Here is a 22582-nt window from a genome sequence, read left to right as displayed (position 1 = left end):
CTCAGGCAGCTCCGTGGATGCTGGAGCTGCATGCACATCTGGCTGTCTCTCGAGCAGCCGCTCTCCCTCTACCGTATACCCCACCCACGCAGACAGCCCAGGCCTCTGAGCTCCTTATTGCTCTAAGTGTTTGCTCTTGGATCCGTGCTTCACGTGTTTTATTTACATGCTTTATTTTTCATTTTATGAACAAATCGATAACTAGACTTACTCTTTATCGCACTGGATTAGCTTTATTTATTCCATTTGAATTTGATTAAAAAGCTGTCAAACATAAGTCTACATTTTTATCAGCAGAATAATTTCACAAAACCGGCTATGAGATGTGTTCAGCTAGAACACAGTTTTCAAAATAAAACAATGTTTGATATATTCTAGACAGTTACCCTTTTGTTTATCTATGACAACTGAAATTAACCATCAAATGGATAAAGCAATCCAAGTCCAGTCAAGTAATCCTTAGGGCATATGAAAAAAAAGCCTTTTTAAAAAAAGTTCTTTCTAGATGGATTTAATGTAATTCACCAATAAAGCATCCTCAGAAGCATAATAAAAATTCTACATAAAATGACATAGCCAGGGAAAAGGAAGATATACAGTTAGATGAAGATTCAAAATGGATGTTAACGTTAAAAATGAGCAGTCATGCAATTCCTGTATAATATAAAGATCAAAATTGCAGGGCACTCATTTTGCTTCTAATTTATAAGACAGTATGTTTATGGGACTGCAAATAGTATATGTAAAAAAACATATCCAGTGGCAAATGTTTTGAACTGCCATTTTTCTTCAGAAAAAGTGCCATGCAACATGTATTTGTAAATTTCAGCATCTAGCACCAAGGATAGCGGGACTAGATTTACATTTGACGAAAAGTTTCTTGAAAGAGGAAATATGTCTATTTTGGTTGAGATCCTGATTTCCTTTGTTCTATTTAAACAGTATTCATTTCTGCCTTCTCCCCTCTTTTGGTTCTCCTCATGTACCCGTGGGCGTATGGGCAGAGGCCTGCGGCAGCCAGGGTAGTGAAGAGGCTCACATGTGTGGACACACACCCACACCCTCAATCACAGACTCACACTCACTCACACGTCTACACATACACAACCACACATCCAATGCCCGGGAGTCGAATTTAGGCTATTTTTGGATATGTGCTGTCCTCTGCACACTATTTTTTTTTTTTTTTTTTTTTTTTTTTTTTTTTGCGGTATGCGGACCTCTCACTGTTGTGGCCTCTCCCGTTGCGGAGCACAGGCTCCGGACGCGCAGGCCTAGCGGCCATGGCTCACGGGCTTAGTTGCTCCGCGGCATGTGGAATCTTCCCGGACCGGGGCACGAACCTGTGTCTCCTGCATCAGCAGGCGGATTCTCAACCACTGCGCCACCAGGGAAGCCCTCTGCACACTATTTTATAACATGGAGCATGCATAATGTATGCCTAGAAGTGCTGGAAGGCACAACACTGAAGGGGTTAATGTAGAACACATATAGGCAAATATTGTCAACTATTTTATTCAAATGTTTGGAACTTAAACACAAAATCATCATTAAGTTTTCACAAAATGAAGCATCTGTCGCTTGAAAGGAAAAAAATATTTCAGAAATATGTTTACAGAAATGTAAAAATATTAGGCATCGAGACAGATGTGAACATACTCAGTAACTCGTCTTGTCTGTCAGTCTTCCTCCGAGCCAAAGATCTTACTGTACTCGCTCAGCATGAGCTCGGCGATCTGGTTCTGGTACACCATGTGCACCGCCATGTTCCCCGTCTCGTTTTCAGCTCGCAGAAGGGTGGGTCCAAATACAATCCCTAGGCTTTGTGTGGACATGAGGTTCTTGGATGCTTTGGCCACTATCCTATGGAGAGAGAGAGAAAAAAGAGACCCACTGGAGTTTGAATAAAATTGTGGCTACTTTTGAATTATAAAATCCTGTGCTCTTGAATCCTTTTTCTCCCTTAAATTTCAACTTAAAGAAGGAGAATAAGGGCAGTGATTGGCTTTGGCAGAACACAGAATGCAATACAAGCAAAAAAAAAACCCAAAAAACAAAAAACAAAATCAGGTTCCAGAAAAACAACTAGACCACAGCATTATTTAATATGCTACTCTGTGTGCTTCACTGTATGGAAATAGAACCTATGACTTTTGTGGGGAGGATTCTATCCCCATAATACCTGGCCATTGTGGGTGCTTAATAAATGTTTGTGGAATGAATGAATGAATAAATTAGCAAAAGTGACAAAAATTACTGTAGAGAGTTAACAAGATTCAACCTGTGAAGTGGTTATAGTCAATGGAGGAAACAGGTCAGACATGCACAGAATATATAAGAAGCCAAACACAAAAAAATAGAACAATAGATATATAATTCATGATGGAAGGACCAAAAAAATAACTAAGTTTTTAGTGATTAGCATGAGTAAAGTATTCCTGACAAATGCTAATTGCAATATGTTTTGTAGAGAGGGTAGGTTCTGGGACATTTAGGTGTATAACAAAATTCTTCTAAGTGTCCCCACCCATTTTACTCAATTTAGCTCACATCTCAATAAAATGCAGAAGCCTGTAGCATTTGCACAGGAGAAGAGTCCCACTGGAATCAAAGAAATGTGTGCTTATGTGAGAACTGTGGAGAGCTGGATTACCAACGAAACATTAGCATGTGGTTTTATTACTGGTAACGTCTTGCCTGCTTCAACACGGGACTCTTAAAAAGAAAATAAAGCCCCCTCCTATCAATTGAGACTTTAAAATAAAAAAAAAAATGCTTATTCTCACCATTGAAACCTCCTTGGTTTTATATTAAAATTAGGTTTTAGTGATGTTAGGGAAATAGGGAGAGCACATGGAAGGACAGGGTGCTAAGAAATACTGTACTCTGCACTCCTCCAGAACCCCGACCCAAGGGAAATATAAGCTCAGAGAATAAAGTGGGGCAAAAAGAATACTTTACTGCAAGGCAGTGGGGAATCCAGTCTCAGGGCCCACTGGGGCAGCGGACTCTGTGTTTGGTCAGTGTGGGCCTACCTAGTCCCCACTCAGAGGAGGCAGGAGGAAGGAAGACTTGCTCTCTTTCCATCTTTACACAAACCCAGATCTCTGACATACCATTTCTATGACCAAGAGCCCATGGCTACTCTCTCTTGAAAGAGACTGAGAAGGGCCAAAGCCTTCAATTTGTGACTCCCCACAAGATGTCAGCAAGATGTCCTTGACCTGATCAATATCAGTAGTAATCAAGCAAAATCAGGTATTATTCTAAGCAATTTTATTTATTTATTTATCTATTTTTTTGGCCGCAGAGGCATGCGGGATCTTAGTTCCCTGACCAGGGATCAAACCCGCACCCCTATTCCGTAGTGGAAGCACGGAGTCCTAACCACTGGACCGCCAGGGAAGTCCCTATTATTTATTTTTTATTTAATTTAATTTTTAAATTGAAATATAGTTGATTTTATTCTAAGCAATTGTTTGGTCTCATTTAATCTTCATAACAATCCCATGAGGTAGTATGTATTATTTAAGCCCTTTTGACAAACGAGAAGACTGAGGCCAAGAGCGGCGAAGTGCCTGATATCACACAGAGCTGAGGCTCAGAACCAGGCAGGTGGGTTGCAGCTCCCGTGGAAACATCATTGCCCTGGGGTGTGTTATGGCTCCTGTGCTTAATAACTGGGCTGACTTGTCACTCTACCATCCTCCACATGGTTATAGGTCCTTCCATAAGGGGGTCTGGAGTTGTATTCCTCACAGAAGCATTGTGATTGACAGCCTGGTTACAATGGATTTATTGTGGGAAAAATGACTCTTAAACTTGGACTAAATAGTCAAGATATCCTGCCTCCCATTTTCACTTTTCTTCTCCTTCAAATGGAAAGCATTTGTACCTGTGAGTAATGTTGGCATGACTACATTTCTGGAAGGGATTCTCACATTTAAAGTATCAGTGAGTTTATCAGAGACTTCAAGTTTAGAGTTTCCTTTGGAATGTAAGAAACTGTGACACTTTGCTACTACATCTACCAAAAGTAGAATGATTTTAAAACACTCTCCTAACCTGGAGTAGGCACAAATGGAGCGGGGCTTTGCTTCTCTTTAAGACACCTATTTACCTTGGCTTAAAGTCTCTCTTGAGCCTCTCCCAGACCTCTTGATTATAAAAATCACTTGTATGATTCATTGTGAAGGAAGACAGCTTTTCTCTTTTGGATTTAAAGTAATACCTTTTGGGGATGCTAACTCATTCATTGACTATGCCACAATAATAATTTAAAAATTTGTTAAACAAATATGGAGAGAGATAACATAACTGATCAATTAATTATCTATTAGGTAAAAGTTGCCTTAAAAACATTACCCATAGGTAGCAAAGCTCTAAGCTGATAAGAATTATCTAGCAGAGAACAGGGCTTAGAAGGCATGGGGCATGAAGAAAGTAAAATTAAAAGCAAAAGCCTATTCAGGTATGAAGGTGAATGGCTGATATAGGGCCAACAGGATAGAAGAAGAAGATTAGGACCTGAAGTCCAGGGAGACTGAAAGGGGAAAGGGGTGACCTCAAGACAGATTGATGATGGGAGATATAGTTTCCTAGCTAATAATGGCTATAATTTCAGTCGATAGCAGGAACAATAAGATTTGGGGTAGCTGGGAGCCAGAATTGTGTCACACTCAAGGTGAGGCTAGAAATCAAGGGACGTCCAAGAGCTGATTATTGAAGGAGACAGTCGTGGCTGTCATTATTGGAGATTATGGGGGTAGAAGCCGGAAGACGTCTAGGGTATCTGGAGGAACTGGGGTGACTGGAGGGGTCTCCAGGGCATACAGGAAAGATATAGCTGGTGGGACTCGAGCTGTGAGAGGAGAAAAAGAAGGCTGAAATGGGACTAGATTATTTTTTAATTTTCCCAGTGTTCTTTATATTCTTCCTGCCCAGCAAAAGTCCTGATCTGAGAATCCAGAGCAGGACCAAATCTAGAGGAAACCAAGGCTGAGTTTCAGTGGAGTAAAGAGTAGGAGGCTACAGCGGGCTGTCAGAGCCCCCTCAGGGAAAGGAGTCTCTCTTGGCCAGTGGATCATGGGAGAGGACTCCTGTAATGGATTTCTGCCAATTCATCAGTTCCCTACATTTCCCATGGACAAGTGTTTACTTTGAGCTCTTCTGCGTGTGTAAATGTGGAACATTCATGCCATCTCAACCCGTGTTATTTGTGTCCATTTCTCTACACGCTCTCCATGTGACTTTAATAAAACCAGTTTTAACTAATGGGTGCTTTCAAGTAATCTTGTTACAAGTAGATTTTACCAAATAACATTTAGCCTTGTATTCTTGTTATATTTGCATTACTGCAGGTTAAATTTTCTTAGCAGCTTGGAATTTTTTTCCAAATTGGGAAAATTAAGTCACTTGCAATAACTTTTAGAAAAATCAAATGTAGTTAAGAAAGAATGTTAAGAAAATGTGGATGTGTATTATACAGAATGCATGCTTTCTTGCCTATTCTCTGTTACAAAACGTGTGCTTGTGTGTGTGTGTGTGTGTGTGTGTGTGTATTTCATTGGCAATTTATGCTCTGAATATCAACCAACCAGTAGTTGGTATATTGAGAAATCAATCAATCTTTAGGTTAGAAAAGATGCTGAGGGGGAAGACTATTTTGGGGTCAAAGTCACCAACTACCAAACTATATGATTCATGTAGGCAAAAATATTCTCACATGAACATTCACATTAGATTAAACCTCTTTATAGTAAAGAGTGGTGATAGATATTTCTAGCAAAGAAGGCTCCCAAACTGGGGATGTCTGGAAAATGTATTCATGCTGTTATGGATGTATTCATGCTGTTATAGACTTCACTATTCAAATGTGAACTTACCTACTCTGTACCTCAACAGACTCTTAAATAGTTAAGTGGTTTATTTAGGACCACATAAGTAGTCAACCACAATGTCAATTGAATACAATCCTACGAAATTATTCAAATCTCAGTTTTTAACCTCAGATCAATGGGTGTCATAATTTCCACTCTCACTGTGGGGACTAGCTGGGCATTGCAAGTGTCATTATTTCTGAAGTCTTCAACTACTAAAACATATGTAGAGGAGAAATAGAGGCTATCGAAAGAAATAAAAGCCCGGCATGGTAAAAAATGCAATCTAGTATGTAAGATGGAAAACTCTCAAAAACAGTAAGTTGTACTTCCAGTAGCTTAAAATGCAGTTGAGTTGTATTACTGGAGGGGAGGACCTGATTCAGAAACCAAATACATTTTTACTATGGGTTTGGCAGTACTTCCAAGACAGCTTTCACTAAAGTGAGTTCTGCAAAACACCATCTCTATGACATACTTCACAAAAATAGCAATCTGGAGTAAGAAAAGTTTTGGAGAAAATTATATGCCATTTTTCTTTCTTGGAAATTTACAATGCACAATAGCATAATAAAGGCTCTGACAAGTCCTGCAGAAAACTAACCCTGTTCATCTTTGTGTAACTCTTGTGTTCCCTAACTTACTTGCACGTTGTGGATCCTCTTTCTTGAGAGACAATGAGCAGCATATGTTAAGAAATGTCACTTCTAGTGTGCTTTGCTAAGGATCTACCAAGTCGGAAACATTATGGATTTCACCCTCCTATGCCACCCAGGCTTCAGAACTCCGTAGCAGCTAATTCAAAGAGGTCAGATTGTGGTCATTTCTGGCAAGTTCCACCCCTCTGGCAGGGCTTAGATTTCATCTGGCCTGAAACTCCATGACAGTGTTGTAAATTTTGAGCTACAATTTAACCTGTTTTCAGCCAAGAAATGAAACAAACTCCCTTTTTAGGACAAAACAAAGGCCCAAAGGCAAAAGACCACATCTGAATGAGAAAGGTGAGAGCAGAGACATGGTTGAGAGATTACCATACAGTAAATTGATGGATGGTAAGAAGGTTCAAAAACATTTAGATCTTAGATCAATATTTGGAAATTCTTCTACATGTTTGTTTACTCACCATTAGATTACTCCCAAGAAATCCTTATAGCAAAGATACGTGAATTGCAGCCACATGAAGAGCTCAAAGTTTAGTGCCTGTGAATGCTTAACTAATAGGAAAAACACCCCAAACTGCAACTCTTTTGAAAAAGGCTATTTATGAACACTGCTTAGTTTAAAATAGGCTGACAAAAATAATTATGATTTTATGAATTTGTTCACAAAATAGCACTTGATATGTGTTCATTTTAAAAGAAACTCTTATACCACTAAGTAAATTCAAGTTTATAAAATCTTGAAGTGGGTAAGAATTCATTTTTCTGGCAAGAGATCAAAAAGGTGACATACAGTTTAAAGCATAAGAAGGAGAAGAAATGCCAGAGCTACTTTTTGTTGGGCCCAAATGGATGGAGCAATGACCCATCAATTTTAGATTATTTTAGAAACAATCTATAATCTAGAGCTATAGATGTTGGACCTCAGACAAAAAAAATCCTCAGAGCCTTATTTATGCTGGGTAAGTTTTTCCAAAAGTGAGCTGAATTGCTAACTCAAAGGAATTTCTTAGTTGCTTAAAATCACAGCCAAATGATTCAAAATGAAAGAGAGATTTACTATAAAACTAAAAATTAATGCTGAATTAAGAAGACCAAAGCATTTAATAATAGTCCAGCTCCAAACAGATATATGGATGCAAACTTCCTTTTAAGTTTGTGCTTTGCTGTTACCATAGTGACTTGCAAAGCAAGTAGAAAGCCACATAATTGCCTGCAGAACAAGCCTCAGGTTACTGGAGGTGTACTAAAAATATTCCCTTCCCTATCTCTGGATTGCTGTGATTTTCCAACACACATAACTTTAGGATGGTTTAACTTGAATGGGGAAAGTGCGGTGGTAAACGTACTTTTGCCATCAGGTCACACTTGCAAAATACAGCTCATCCACTGTATGTGAAATGTTAATTGTGACTTTGACCATTTCAGTGAAGAGAGGCTGTTAAAAATAGAAAAAATTTTCAATGTGCTCAACTTATGTTTCCTATGTGCTATAACTATTTTGGGGGGGGTCCATGCTAACCATATGCTTGCCTACTCTCAATTTGCACAAACTATACTGCTGTCTACACTGGCCTTTTTATTTTATTTTTTAAAGATTGGGGACTTAGCAGGAATTCTACCTTCTCCCTTAAAGTCACGGCTGCGTGTTAGAAAGTTTTTCAAATATTGCAAAAGCAGAAGAGCATTCACAAATGTTTTTGCATTTAATACTAATGTATTTCAAGGCGGTCATTCACTGGTGATTCAGTCGTTTTTTTATATGCAAATTTATAAATTAATTGATTTAAACTAATTGTAAAGTCTTCAATTTTATACTTAAATATCATATTATTATTTTTTTCCAAAGTAAGCAAAAAACTATCCTCCTAAAAGGGAATTACTGCTATATTCTGACATTTTTGTTTTTAAATTATCTTTAAAGCCATGTGTATGTAATTCTTTCAAAGCACATCATGGAAAAGGTACTTTACATGGCAGTCGCACATTCACAGGTAACATGATGGCCTTATTCTTTGCATTTATTGAGTACCCTCTTTGCATTGATTTCATTGCAAAACACTGAAACATTTTCAATTATTCACTTGTTTCATATTTCTATTAATTGGCCATTACAGGGAGAGTCTAATGTATCTTTAAAGCAATATTCAGAGCAATAAGATAGGAGGAGTGCTAAAATTTAAAAAGTGACTAGCCCATAGACTTCAAAAGGGCTTATTTCTGGTTGGAATATGTATTCTATAAGGTGATAGCAACCATGGATAAAATGGGATATCATAGCCAAAGCCCTTACACAGTAGATAATATCAAAAGGAACACTTTTAACAGTAGTTACTATTTGTTGAGTATCTTTTATGTGCTAATCACTGTGCTTCAAATATATCACAATTTTCAAAGGTAGACTTAAAAATCAGCTTTAATTTCTTTTGTTGTGACTATAAAGTAATACATTCTATTAGAATTTGAAAATTTAGTAAAGTAGAGTAAAGAAAAAACCACACCAGCAACTGTAAACAGTGACTCAAGGTACCCATTATTCATTCATAACAATCTGTTACTCAGTAGACCTGCTATTACTCAACACCTGCTAGGTGCCTGACGCTGTTCTGGATGTTGAGGATGGTGCAGTGAGTAAAACAAAGTCCCTGCCCATATGCAGCATACAATCTAGTGGGGGAACCAGACAACAAACAATACACTCATCAGTATACGGTGTGATTTCAGGCACTTCAAGAAAAACTAAGAGAAGTGGTGGTTCTTCCACTGACCCTGGGAGCGTTTTAAAAGTTTCTCATGGCCTAGAAGCCATCCCCAGAGATTCTTCTTTACCAAGCATGAGTGGAGCCTGGCTGGCTGTAGACAATACAGCTCCCAGATTATTCCACTGTGTAGAGAGGTGGAAAGTGCCCATATGGCAGACAAGGTGCTCAGAAGTTCTTTCTAAGGAAGGGACGCTGGGGCAGAGACCAGCTTATGTGCACAAACCAAGGGAAGGAAAACGCCAGGCAGGGAAAAGTAGGTAGAAAGCCCCAGTGGTGAAGTTGGGCTGGGTGGTTCTAGGAATAGAGAAGAGGAGAGTGAGGCAGCGAAGGTAGGAGATGCTGTGGGCGGACTCATGGGCCTTGGTAGGGATTTAGGACTTAATTCTAACAGTGATGGGAATTCAGCCTTGGGTTTTGAGCAAGAAAATAACACTGCCAGCATTTAGTAGAAATGTATAAGTAATTTATTTACATACATATTCAAGAAAACACTTTCTATATAATTTTGTATTCAACGTTTTTCACTTCTATCATGAGCAATTCCCATGTTTTATATAAGTAGTATATATTTTTTACTCATTATCTTATATGGGACAGAATGGGCTGTATCCTATGATTTCTTAGTATAAGTGAAATTGATGTATTAAAAAATCTTTTTGTGTACTCTTTCTCCACATTTTGGAGTATTTCTTTAGGCAGTGGTTTCCAAATAGGGGCAACTACCCACTCCCACTCCCCCTATTAGGCATTTGCAATGTCTGGAGACATTTCTGATTGTCATGATGGGGTGGGATGGGGGAGTTGAGTTGCTGTGGTATCTAGTGGGTACAGGCAAAGGATGCTGCTAAACATTCTACAGTGCACAGGACAGTCCCCCAAACAAAGAATTTATCCAGCCCCAAATGTCAATAGTGCTCCTGTTGAGAAACCCTGCCTCAGGGTAAAATAGTAGAAATGTAACAATTTAGATAGATGGTTCTGAAACTTTACCATTCATGACAGTAATTTGGAAACCATATGAAACACAAGTTGCTGAACTTCACCTTCAGATTTTTGGTTCAGCACCTCTGGGGAAGGACTTGAGAATATGCATTTGTCACAAGTTCCTAGAGATGATACAACTGGTCCTGGGACCACACTTTGAGAACTTGCGCTAGATTAAGATATGGGTTCTCTTTTCTTAAAATATGATAACGTGGGATATGTAACATGACAACCCATAGTCTTGTTAGCATTATTATCGCTTGGTTTTATTCTTTTAAAAATAATTGCTAACTTGATAGGTGAAAAATGATTGTCATTGTTTGAATTTAGGATTCTTTGAAGTTAGGAAATGGGGAAGAAGTTAAAAAAAGAACAGCCATGTGGATTTTTTCATCTGTGAACAATTGTTCATATCACCTGCCTTTTTCCTATTGAGAGCACATCATTTTATTTGTTTACTTAATCCATTTACTTATTTTGTATAACAAAACTAACACGTAGTCTTTAACAGTGTGCTAATCAGGAGTATGTAGAATGAAAAGGTAAAATACTCTCTGGTTTTCTAGTCAAACTCCTTCATGATAACTATAATTAACAGATGGGTGTTCCTTCTGGATGTTTTTCTATCTATCCATCTACCTATCTATATATATATTTTTTCTTTTTAAAAAAGAATGAGATAAAAGATACATAATATGGTACAATTTGCTTTTTTCCCCCCCTTAACTATATATCATGGGAATCTTTCCAACTCAGTACATATAAAAATACCTCACCCTTTAAAAAAATGTTGTTACATTTCATAATATGGAAATAATTTATTTAACCATTCCCCTGCTGATGGACTTTTAGGTTGCTTCTAATTTTTTTGTATTACAGACAATGCTACAGTGAACATCCTTGTACATATAGATTTGTGAGTTTATGTAGTAAGATGCATAATACTTCATTACTTTTGTTGTACTTATATTCTCCCAATTCTTTTTTTCCTTAACTTTGTTTATTTAAATTTTGTGTGGTCATATCTAGCACTATTTCTTTTGGAATTTCTATCATTGTTTTTGTTATTATAAAATTCATCCATTTAAATAAATCAGATAAATGTCATTAATATTTTTCCTAGTTTTAAAAAATGACTTCATTTCATATCCTCTAATTCATATCAGTATATTTTACTGTTTGAAATGTGATGGTAATCTCAATCTCCTTTTTCTTCAAAAGCTAGCTGATTCCCCCAACCACATTTCTTGAATAAATCACCATTCTCTATTGATTTGTGATGCTACCTTCCTACAACTCACAGACACACACACCTGGTATTTTTACTCTGTGGATGATTTCTGTGTGTATTCTGAACTAGTACTTTGCTGTTTAAATCATGATAACTTTAATATACATTAGGAATCTTCCTATTTTTTCTTTTTCAGATGGGAAGGAAAATTTTCAGATGGACAAAAGGAGCCTGAGAAAGATTGAATAATTTGATCAAAGTCATGTAGTTAAGTGGCAGTAGCACCTAGATGAAGATGCAGATCTTTATTACTCTGGGAGATAGATATTCTTTCCACAAATAACTAAATTCAAGAATTTTGGGTTTGAAATCAAGGGGTTTCTTAATGTTGAGGCCTGAGGCCTGAGGCAGACGTGGAAGAGAAGTGAGTCAGAAAGTCGGCACAAGTCTTGGGTGACATATTTTGATTTTTTAATCACCTAACTCATATCCAAGGATATATTTATAGGTATGAGAAGGGTGTTCAGGTGGAAGAAAAACCAAATTAATACATATTGCCTTTTTCTCCAGATTCACACAGTGTTTTAAACTTCTGAGAGCATTCACTTCTCACCGTGAAAAGAAATGCACTATTTGTGAGATTGGTTGAGAGTTTCAGCTATTGTTTCCCTTAGCTGTTTTCTCTTAAGCTTTAAAATGGTTTTAGCCATTCACATTGGACCATGTCAGCAGTAAAAGAAATCTTAATTTTTATTCCCTGAGCTCTGTTGACCTACCAATAATCACGGATAATATCACCATCCTGGGAAGACATTGCCCTGGATTTAGGGGAGAAAGGTTAGGAAATGTATTACAGGTTGGGAGTATTTTTGGAAAAGGAAAAAAAAAAAAAGACTGTTTATTATTCTTTACATGGAATTTGTCCAATAAGGCAGTTAAAACACTAGTATGTGCTAGTAACATTTTATATAGAACATTGGGGGTTGTGCGTGGATCAGCATTAATTAGGCCAAGTAGAATAAGTCACCTAATTATAAAACATTAGTGGAAAATACAGAACTTAAATATTTGCCTTGTGATGTTAGATAAAACTAAAAGGAATACTATCAACATGCAAAGTCAGGGTTCATCAACCTCTTTTTTTTCTTTTTTAATTTCTTTTCACATAGGTGAAGAGAACAGCTATTCCGCTAAGGGCATCTATCAAATCTTCAGCAGTTTTCTAGAAAATTGTTTCCTTACTTAAAAGGTCCCAGAACAGCTGGAAGAGAATCAGTTGTAGTTTGGGTGTCAGCATTCATTTGTCCACGCTTAATTTTACTTTCTGAGGAAAAATAAGCTTTAGATGTTTTTCACAGTGACTTGACTCTGAGAGGCTGCGTAAATAGAGGCTCCAGGGTGAATGTGTGAAGCAGAGTGACAGGCTCCTTAGTGACACAGGGCAGGGACTGATGGTGTTTTGGTTTGGAAAAAAGAACAATTAGGGAAGCCATGATGACTGAAAGCAAAAAGCCATGATATGGAAGAAAAAGTCTACTTTCCTCTAGTAACTCCAGTTCCTGGAATTGGCCCAGAGACAAATTTCACCTCCATACAACGAATTTGAGTTATGAAAATAGACTAGGCTCCTTCAAAAGATTCAGTTATTATTGAAAATTTAGAAAATGTAGATGAGTCAAAATAGAAACTAAAAATCCCTGATAATTCCATCACTTAGATATTACTATTATTAATATTTGGTATAGATTTTTCCAAATGTATACTAGAAAAATAGGGGGACTATCTATCAAGGTTATTAAATATTCTGCACTTAAAAAGAACATGAGTCCCCCATCAGAAGGCATTCAGAGATGTTCCAGATTCCCACATTAAATGGCAAAGTGAATGACATTTAAAGTGTGGTTTGGTTTGGGCTTCCAGATTAATGACGAAAGAATGAACATTCTGGGAAAGTCAAACTATCGTTAGAGATGAGGTGGGATAATATATAATAACTGAGGTTTCTTCCCCACCCTTCCTTATGCCTTTTTCTTTTCTCCAAGATTCAATCAGCAGCATTTTGTCCTCAGTGGAGGGAATGGTACCACAGAAAAGCAGAGAAAGTGTTTTGGATTTTTGTAAGCTAGGGCATTTGAATGGAAAAGGACTGGGCCTAAGTGCCCTGGACTCAGAGTTGCAGGGATGGCTTAACCAATAGATTGGAAGGTAGATCAAGAGCCAGGCTACCCTGCTGCCAGAAAAGAGAAAGATTTCTCTGGATCGGTAGAGAGTTAAGAAGAGAGCTGAGACTTTGGTGAGGTCCCATGAATGCGGCCCAATCCTGAGTCCTTCTTATCCCCCTTCCCTGGGGATGCAGCCTGTTGGAAGGTTTGAGGATTCTGAGATCAGATAGACCCATATTCCCCTCCTTGGGGAAAACCTAGGGTTATTAAAAAATTCCAGACTTCCTCATGTTCAATGTATCAGGAATAAAGACAAATTACTGCATGGTGTATCTACGCAAAGGTGGAATAAGATAACTCCACAGTGTCTGTCTGACCAGTGACTGAAACCAAGACCTGGAATTGGAAGTTGGGGATGATGACAGAAAACCAGAAGGAAATGAAGACAAGCCAGGACAGGTGACAAAAGCCAGACACTTTCTACCCTGCTTATCTGCTTTATTACCTTTCTCTAGTAGAATGTAAACATCTTAAGGACCAGGACTTTATCTGTTTTTGTTTAGTGCTGTATTCCTAGACCCAGATTAGTGTTTGGCTCATAGTACTAGGTGCTCAGTAAATCCTTATTGAAATACTGTATAAATGGATGCTCTCCCTGGCCCCCACCAAATGCTTAGGCCATACGTAGCCCTCCAGAACTAGAAAGGACCCAGGAAAATGTCTAGAAGTGTCTAGAAGACACTTTGAACTGACTAGATTTAAATCGTTTAGAAGAATAGGGCTCACAGGGGAAATTAGTTTCAATTGTGGCACAATATTTACATTTCTGGCACACCTGAGTTTCATATCCACTCCGAGATGATGAGAACATGAAGGCAGAGATGAACAGAGATAATATTTCTTGAGAGCTATTTAAGGGCCTGTAACTGTGCAGGGTGCCTTTCCTTCCCATGTATTATCTGACAATGAGTTTCTAATATGTACCCAGTTTGAACAAGACTGGTGAGAGGAGTTTGGAATAAAATGTAATTTTTATCTGGTTTATACTATGGATGGTTGAAGTTAAAGATAATGACACCATTTTTCTTGGCCATCTAAAATCTGACCATCAAATTCTATTTTAGGTAAAATGCTTGATGTATCTGCAGAAATGCAAACCCCTTCAAAATGTTTCTAATACTTGGCTTAAAGATAGAAACTATTTGTTTTGCTTTTACACACATGAATTTATAATCTGTAGTGTGGTAGAGAAATAAATTGTGCCATTTTCTGCATCTGTCCTTGTACATATGGACGTCAGGCTAACTCATGAGTCTATTGTTCAGCACACACCACTGTAATCACCTGTTATGACTCAAATCTAGTGCCTTTCTCAAGTTTCATCTGCTGTTATCCATGCTGAGTTTTCATTCTTGCACATATATTTTATCATAATATTATATGTTAGTAATAAAGTATAATAATAGAGATAAGAGGGATTTTGAATTTAAAACATTGTATAATGTGCTATAATTATTAAATATTAAAAAATTACTTCTATCCCACTAGAACTAAACCATGTGATTTGTGTGCTTTTAGTGAGTAAGGGGTGAGACTATAGGTAACCTAAGATATTTTTAAGTGTATATGAACCAAGCATAAATTAAATAAAGTGACACCAAGGCTGAAATAATGTAAGCAAGCACCAAGTGAAACACTGCAGTGAATTCAAAATAGAGTAGTGTACTGCTACTGACGGTTCCCCTATCTTGACATGCTGACTTAATCTGGCATCAGGAAGGAAGAGAACAGGATAAAGACAGAGAGAAGGATAAATAGAGAAATGAAGATTGTTTTTAGTGTGATCATGACCAGGCCATTCATATTTCTCCTACAGCCTGGAACCAATCTTATACTTATTGGAAGTTGTGACCTTTAAATATTCCTTACTCGCAAAAAGATAAATATTCTAGAAGCTCCGTGTTAGCTTGTGGAGGCATCTGTCCTGCTTGCTCTTTGCGTGGAGGTTACTGCAGGGGGGGTGAAAATTGTAGATGAGCAAATGTGTTACTTATTCTTTACATTTGCAGACTTTAGGGTAAGTTCTCCTTGACAGCTCCCGGATTTCTTTAACGCAGCAAATCTTTAATCAGTCTAGATATGTTAAAATGTGATTTTTACAGCGAATTGACCTGAGTTGAGTACTTGAGTTGAAATGTGTATTTTTCACCCTCAAAAGCTGACTTGGAGGGAAAAAAAAATCAGATATTCTATGATATACTTTGCCTTAGTGACAAGATGTTTTGGGGGAAATCATCCAAGCTTGAAATAAAATCTTTATTGAAAGTAATTCTACATTCATGCCAGTCAGATACATTGTAGGATTAGACCGGATATCCCAGGGGAAAACTACGGTATATGCACCAGGCAGAGTTGATTATTTGGACCTCCTGTCAGTTCTTAACTTCCTGACAATGGCTGAAGCATTCACAACCGCTACAACTCCGTTTTCCTCTTTATTTTGAGAGAAAGTTAATACACTTTACCTTAACTACGCCAAATGTACTGGAAAATAACCCAGTAATAAGATACACCCCGCCTACCAAGTGATATCTGTGTGTAGAGAGCATTTAGCTGTGCATTTTAAGGAAACAAATACAAGCAGCAAATGACAGAAAGATATTGTGATTATTTTTTCTACTTGAACTTTTAAATTTTTCTGGCAAAGCCTCCTGTGTGCTGTCTTAAATCAACAATGTATACATAATTATGGAGCCAAATAAATGGCTTTCATTGAAAATTTCCTTCAAATGGCAGGCGGGGGAGGCTTTTCAAATTATTATTGCTACAGTAATTTGGTTATCAATGTTATTTGGTGTCAAAAAGGAAGACACAGGTATGCCAGGTGACATTTGGCTCCATTTAGAGAATCAACAACAGCTTGGGATGTCACTTTTGAAAAAGTCATAAAATCGTTTCTTTGGATATAATTAACACTGTGACTAAAGAAGAGAGAAAAAGGCATAATTTCAAATTTAGATTTATAGTCTGATTTGCTGTGAAGACAAAACATCCTTGTAGTTCTAGAGGAAAGGAAAAGACATAAACCCCAACAGATGTTTGATAATAACCATGTTCAATTAAAAAATTCAGAACTTAATTTTGTAACTCTCATCTTTTGGTTATATATTTTAAAATGCTTTGCTTGTACATTACCAAAGAATGAAAGCGAAAGGGTGAGTGAGGTAGCCCATGACTCACAAGTATAAGGAGAGAAATGATGACCTACTATCATGTTATAGAAAATGACAACATACTCCCCTAGACAAAGAAGTCTCAAGGTGAGAAGAATATGTGTTCTGAGAAATGTATTTCCTACCTGGGTAATGCATTGGTTAAAAAACTTAAGTTGAAAAAACTTTGTTTTTAAATTCAAAAAGATCATGAATGTCCTTCAATGGGTGAATGGATAAACAAACTATGGGATGTCCACACCATGGTAATAATGGAATATTATTTGGTGATAAAAAGGAATGAGCTATCAAACCATGAAAAAATGTGGACGAATTTTAAATGTTTGTTGCTAAGTGAAAGAGGGCAGTCTGAAAAGCCTATATGAGTTCAAGTATCTGACATTCTGGAAAAGGCAAAACTCTGGAGATAATGAAAGATCAGTGGTTTCCAGGAGTTAGGGGAGAGGGAGGAATGACTGGGCAGAGCACAGAGGATTTTTAGGGCAGTAGATCTATTCTGTATGATACTATAATGGTGATATACGTCATTATATATTTGTCAAAATCTATATAATATACAGCAAGAGTGAACCTTGTAAACTATGGACTCCAGTTAATAATAATGTATTGATGTTGGCTCATCAATTGCAACAGATGTCCCACACTAATGCAAGATGTTAATAATAGAGGAGATTCTGCATGTGTGTTTGGGGTGTGTGGGGCTAGATAGCATATGAAAACTCTCTGTACTTTCTGTAAACCTAAATTTGTTCTGAAAAATCTATTAATTAAAAAAAAGTAAAAAAAAAAAAAAAAAAAAAGGTAACGAAAGCAGATTGCATTAATTCAGGGTCCAGAGGTCCATTTCCCTGTTTGTCTATCCTTACGGGCACACACCTTTGAATGGCTTTGCGCTGTATGTCAGTCACCGTATCCAAAACCATACTTAAGTTTGTTTCTACGAGGAAGCCTTTAAGAATTGTATTCTGATCACTTCGTTATTTGCTTTCTTGGCATTTAAACATTCAGATTGTATTACATTATTGTTGACGGTTTATTTTTATCCTTAAGTCATTTCATGCACATATGTTTTATCTCCCTCAATTACATTGCAAACTCTTTGAGTTTAGGTGATGTGTTACCTTCTACTTTACTCCTATTTTCATTGAAGTAGGAAATTTGGGTATTCTATACCCTCCTGTTATTACAAATTGATTTTGCTTTACAGGTCACTGGCAGGTTAAATTTTTCCTCACCCAGATGTGTTTTGCTCAAGCAGAAAGTGAGCTGAACTGAACAAAAATGAGGTACTCCCTTATACTTTTCTATCTACAGTCAGAGCAAAGCTGTCCACAGCTACTCTTTTTTTGAAAAATTAATTAATTTATTTTTTGCTGCGTTGGGTCTTCATTGCTGTGCGCGGGCTTTATCTAGTTGAGGCGAGAGGGGGCTACTCTTCGCTGCAGTGCACCGGCTTCTCCTTGCGGTGGCTTCTCTTGTTGCGGAGCATGGACTCTAGGGCACGCGGGCTTCAGTAGTTGCGGCACGCAGGCTCAGTAGTTGTGGCTCGCAGGCTCTAGAGAGCAGGCTCAGAAGTTGTGGCGCACGGGCTTAGTTGCTCCCCGGCATGTGGGATCTTCCCGGACCAGGGCTCGAACCCATGTCCCCTGCTTTGGCAGGCGGATTCTTAACCACTGTTCCACCAGGGAAACCCACCACCACTCTTGTTAGCTTTTGTTTCTTAAGTCCAGGAGGGAAGTCAAGATCATCAGTGAAACCCTTGAGTCCTTTTCCATGTCAATCCTCTCCCTTTCTCCTTTCCCCTGTCTTCTCTTTTTACTTCTTTTGAAAAAAAATTACAGAGGATGACTGGAGAATTGAATTTGGAAATACAGCCATCTTATGTAACATTTAGAGGTATTTTTTTTTTTTTTTTGGAAAAGAAAATTCAGTTAAGTGCAAAATATCATCCTTGGATGCTCCGTTTTCAAAGGTTTTATGAGGTAGTGTGAAATTACTTTAGGTTAAGGTGTCAAAAATAGAATGCAGGAGTTATGAGGTTTGTGTTGAGCAGTCTTGCTTCCTCACAGAAATGTCTACATCATCCAAATGAGAAAGAATCCATCTCACTGACCTAGAGAATTGTATAGACATCCCTGAGGCTTACTGACCCAGCACACCATAGGAACCTGAAGAAAAAGGTGATTCAGTGAGGAAGCTTTAGTCTTGTAAACGCACACAATTTTAATTGATGTAGAAGATCAATGTGTACAAAGAAACAGAAAGCCTGGTTTCCTCCCCTGGCTCCACTTTTGATTGCATGTAGGACTTTGGGAATTCACTTAGCCTTCCTCAGCCTCAGTTTCCCCTTTTGGAAAATCAGACAGTTGGGCTGGAAGAGTTCTAATTTCCTTGTTGAACAACTTAACACTTACAAAAAAGCTTAAACTCTTTTCTTCCTCAAATTTGAAATGATTTGTAAGGAAAGTTGACACACTCGGAAACACATGGAAAGCATAGTCCTCCGCTGCAAAATAAGGAAACCCTAAAATTTAAGGGGTTGTAATAATATCTTAGGTATATGTGTACATGCTTTAAATATAGTTGACATACAAAGGGTACGTATGTATATTTTTACTATAAGACATACATTTATTTATTAAAATAAAGAATGAAACAAAAAGGCAGACACTGGGAATTTTTAAGGAAACAGACACAAGCCTCCTGTTCTCTTGGAAGCATAAGGGTGTGTCTGTAGTCTGCATTTTTGTTTTCATAACACCTATAAAAGAATGGTGGCAATGGACCAATAGACCTGCTCTGGCAGAGATGACACACAGGTTTGCTTTACCTGGCTGATGGTGGCTATCTGCTCTGTGGGGAAGGACCCTGAAGTTGAAAGAGTGATGTGATCAATCAATAATGTCTACATGGGATTTGGATGGAGAATGGTGGTGTATGTGCCAGGAATGTGCCATTCAGGGCAAAAGTAATTTTGAAAGGAAATCAGATACATCTATAGAAGTATTACAAAGCCTTCCTGGATGAGAAAGAATCTGGAAACTTGAGAGGCAAGCTGTTGGGGGCATTTGAACCAAGTTGCCCTTACGTAAGTATAGAAAAAAAAGGGAAAATTGTAGCTGCATAGAGGTGTCAAAGTAGACAAAGAGCTAATTTAGATATATATGAGTTAAATTTCAAAGATAACTATCTGAGAGAGATTTAAGGAAATATATACAAAAGATATAAATTGGTAGTCCTTTCAAATTAGAACATATATACCTGCTTCATTTTTAAAAAGAAATTACTCAATATTTATAATATGTATTTAAAAAAACCCAGTTCCCAATGGATGTACATTACCCACCCCACCCCTATATTTTATTAATTTAAAATCATCAAAAGATCAGACCTTTCTCTGGTTGTATATGAATACTGACGAGAAAGTCATAGAAAGGAAAAATACAGTCTCTCTATGGTTAAAAAGATCTACTAATGTCAGTTGTTAAGTGGTAATTTTATTGAATAGTGATAATAGTGGGAGGATGTACAAGGCTGCAGAATAGAAGAGGGTCAATGGAATGTATTCATTTTGTGTTTATACATTTGTACTCTTGCATGGCGCCTCATTGCAATGCCTTATCTAGGAGGATTACTAATATGACAACACTCCTGATTTATAGAAGCCCAGTTAGGTTAAACAGTTTGATTCATTTCAATTGGATAAAAAAAACTCTTGTTGAGGCTGAATTCTTGCTTTGCAACGAACACAAACTCACACTCATTATTACTTATGGTGCTTTTCTTTATGGATGAAGTGCTTCGCAGCCAAGTAGCAGCAGTCACCAGCTGATGACCATAAGGAAAGGCAAACACTGTCAGTAGAATAACATCCTTAGCCAAGTGTTTATGTTGGATACATATACAATACATAACTGTTCTTAACTAATGATACAAAGTTGGCCTCCCCAAGTCTCTCCTTTTGTATTATTTCTTGCCACCCATGTGTTAAGCAAGATTTTCTCAGGACCTAAGCCCCACCCTAAAAGTAAGTTCGGCTTCTTTGCAAGCTGGATTTATTCCTTCTAGCTTCCAAGGGAATATCATACATCAAATAACTGTGAGTTAGTTGTACATACAATTGTGGTAATGTGGCTGCTAATGAAGTTTCCAGAGGTGGTTCATTTATGTACAGAGTATCTTAAGCAATGAAATGACCTGGTTAATTTGGCATTTTTTAATGTTGCCCTTCAAGATCTTTTGTTTATATTTTCTTTCTGAATCTATTGGTTTATTATATTCTCAATGAAAGCTTTTTTTTTTTTTTTTTTTTTTTCCTGCAGGCAGGGAAAACATCTTAGTCTTCCTATTAAGAACTTTATTTTCTTTCTTTTCCTTGCTCCAACTTTCCTTGCTTTAAATTTTCTCTAACCTACAATTTGGAATTTTCTCTTCAATTGGCTGAAGTAATGTTTTACTGGCATTCCTCTGACCAGATATTCCCTTGATATGTTCAACACCAAGCTGAAAGATCTGGCAAACCGCTGGGACAGAGGGAATGAGGCATTGGTACATTAGGAGTGAGGTGAAGCCAGCTAGATCAGACAGAAGCTGGTGCAGCCCAGACCATGGCTCTAGGGGCAGAGAGAAGCTACAAGAAAGAGTCAGTACTGAGATCACAAAAAGCTAAGCAACACAAGTTGGCAAAGTAGTTTTTAAAAGGCTACAGCCAGGGGATGAGCCATATTTGCAGGAACGACATGGCGACTGTCTAAGACAGATAGACATGGTCAGCAGGAACATCGCTACTCATGACCAAGGTATCAGGCCCTCCAGTCGAAGTCTCTGCCCCTATTTTTCTAAACCTCAAGTGCTGTCTGGCAAGCCATCCTCTCTGGTAAAGGAGCTAATGTTTGTTCAGTCCTTGCCTGTGCTACTCAAATGCATCATATAATTTTTTCCTGACAACAGCTTTATGAGATAGGTACTATTATTATCCCCATATTAAAGATGAAAAACTTGAGGTTGTCTTGTGTCACACAGAAACGGTTGTGCTAAGATTTAAAGCCAGGTCCTCTGAGTGCAGAATATGAACTCTTCTTACATTGTTACCCCTCTGTCCTTCTCATACCTCACTGGTTCCTGTTTGCTATTCTTTCCCCCCAGTCCTGGGTCTCTTTAGTTCCCAATCAGATAGCCCTCATCTCTGTACCCAGAGCTTTGAGCCAGCCTTTCCCCCTCCTTCCCCCAGTCCCAGCTCACTTAACCCCAGCCCGGGTAAGAGCCCCAGGCCCCTTGCTTTCCTGGCAGGAGAATAAAGACAGCTGGCAGTGAGAAAAGCCTGTGAAGGAGAATATGAGCGCAGTCGTGGTTATGGCTTTGCTGTCTGAGAACTCCCTCTGTCAGGGAACTGCTTTGGCTTCCCACACTTGCTACATGGACAGATGTTTTCAATTATTATCACTGACAAGCCTCCGGGCCAGGTTCCTTCTGATTGGCTGTTACAGGACTCAGAGGGGACTAAAGGAAACTGAGGCTAGGACACAAAACACCTCAGTCATCACTTTAATCATGTTTCTCCAAAGCAACTGGTTGAGTTGGACAGTTCACCCAGAATTGGAATCCTTTTGTAAACACAGACTCAATTTCCTTTTAAACCTTTCTTTCATTCTGGTTTCAATTTTTATGCCCGT

At 37.9% G+C, this 22582-nt stretch overlaps 1 protein-coding gene across 2 annotated transcripts in view; it reads right to left on the bottom strand.

The window, feature by feature from the left end:
- Positions 1–1499: 1499 nt before the first annotated feature.
- ARHGAP15 (Rho GTPase activating protein 15) overlaps positions 1500–22582 on the bottom strand; it is a 613208-nt gene continuing 592125 nt past the window's right edge. For both annotated transcript variants that reach the window (XM_059053493.2, XM_067027507.1), the window contains one exon: positions 1500–1863. In XM_059053493.2, coding sequence (XP_058909476.1) covers positions 1680–1863 — 184 coding nt within the window. In that variant the 3' untranslated portion in view covers positions 1500–1679. The remainder of the gene's footprint in view (positions 1864–22582) is intronic.

The sequence above is a fragment of the Kogia breviceps genome, chromosome 2, assembly GCF_026419965.1.
Source record: "Kogia breviceps isolate mKogBre1 chromosome 2, mKogBre1 haplotype 1, whole genome shotgun sequence".
NCBI classification, from domain to species: Eukaryota; Metazoa; Chordata; class Mammalia; order Artiodactyla; family Physeteridae; genus Kogia; species Kogia breviceps.
The sequence above is the reverse complement of the archived record's forward strand: the minus strand, read 5'-3'. Positions and strand labels throughout refer to the sequence as shown.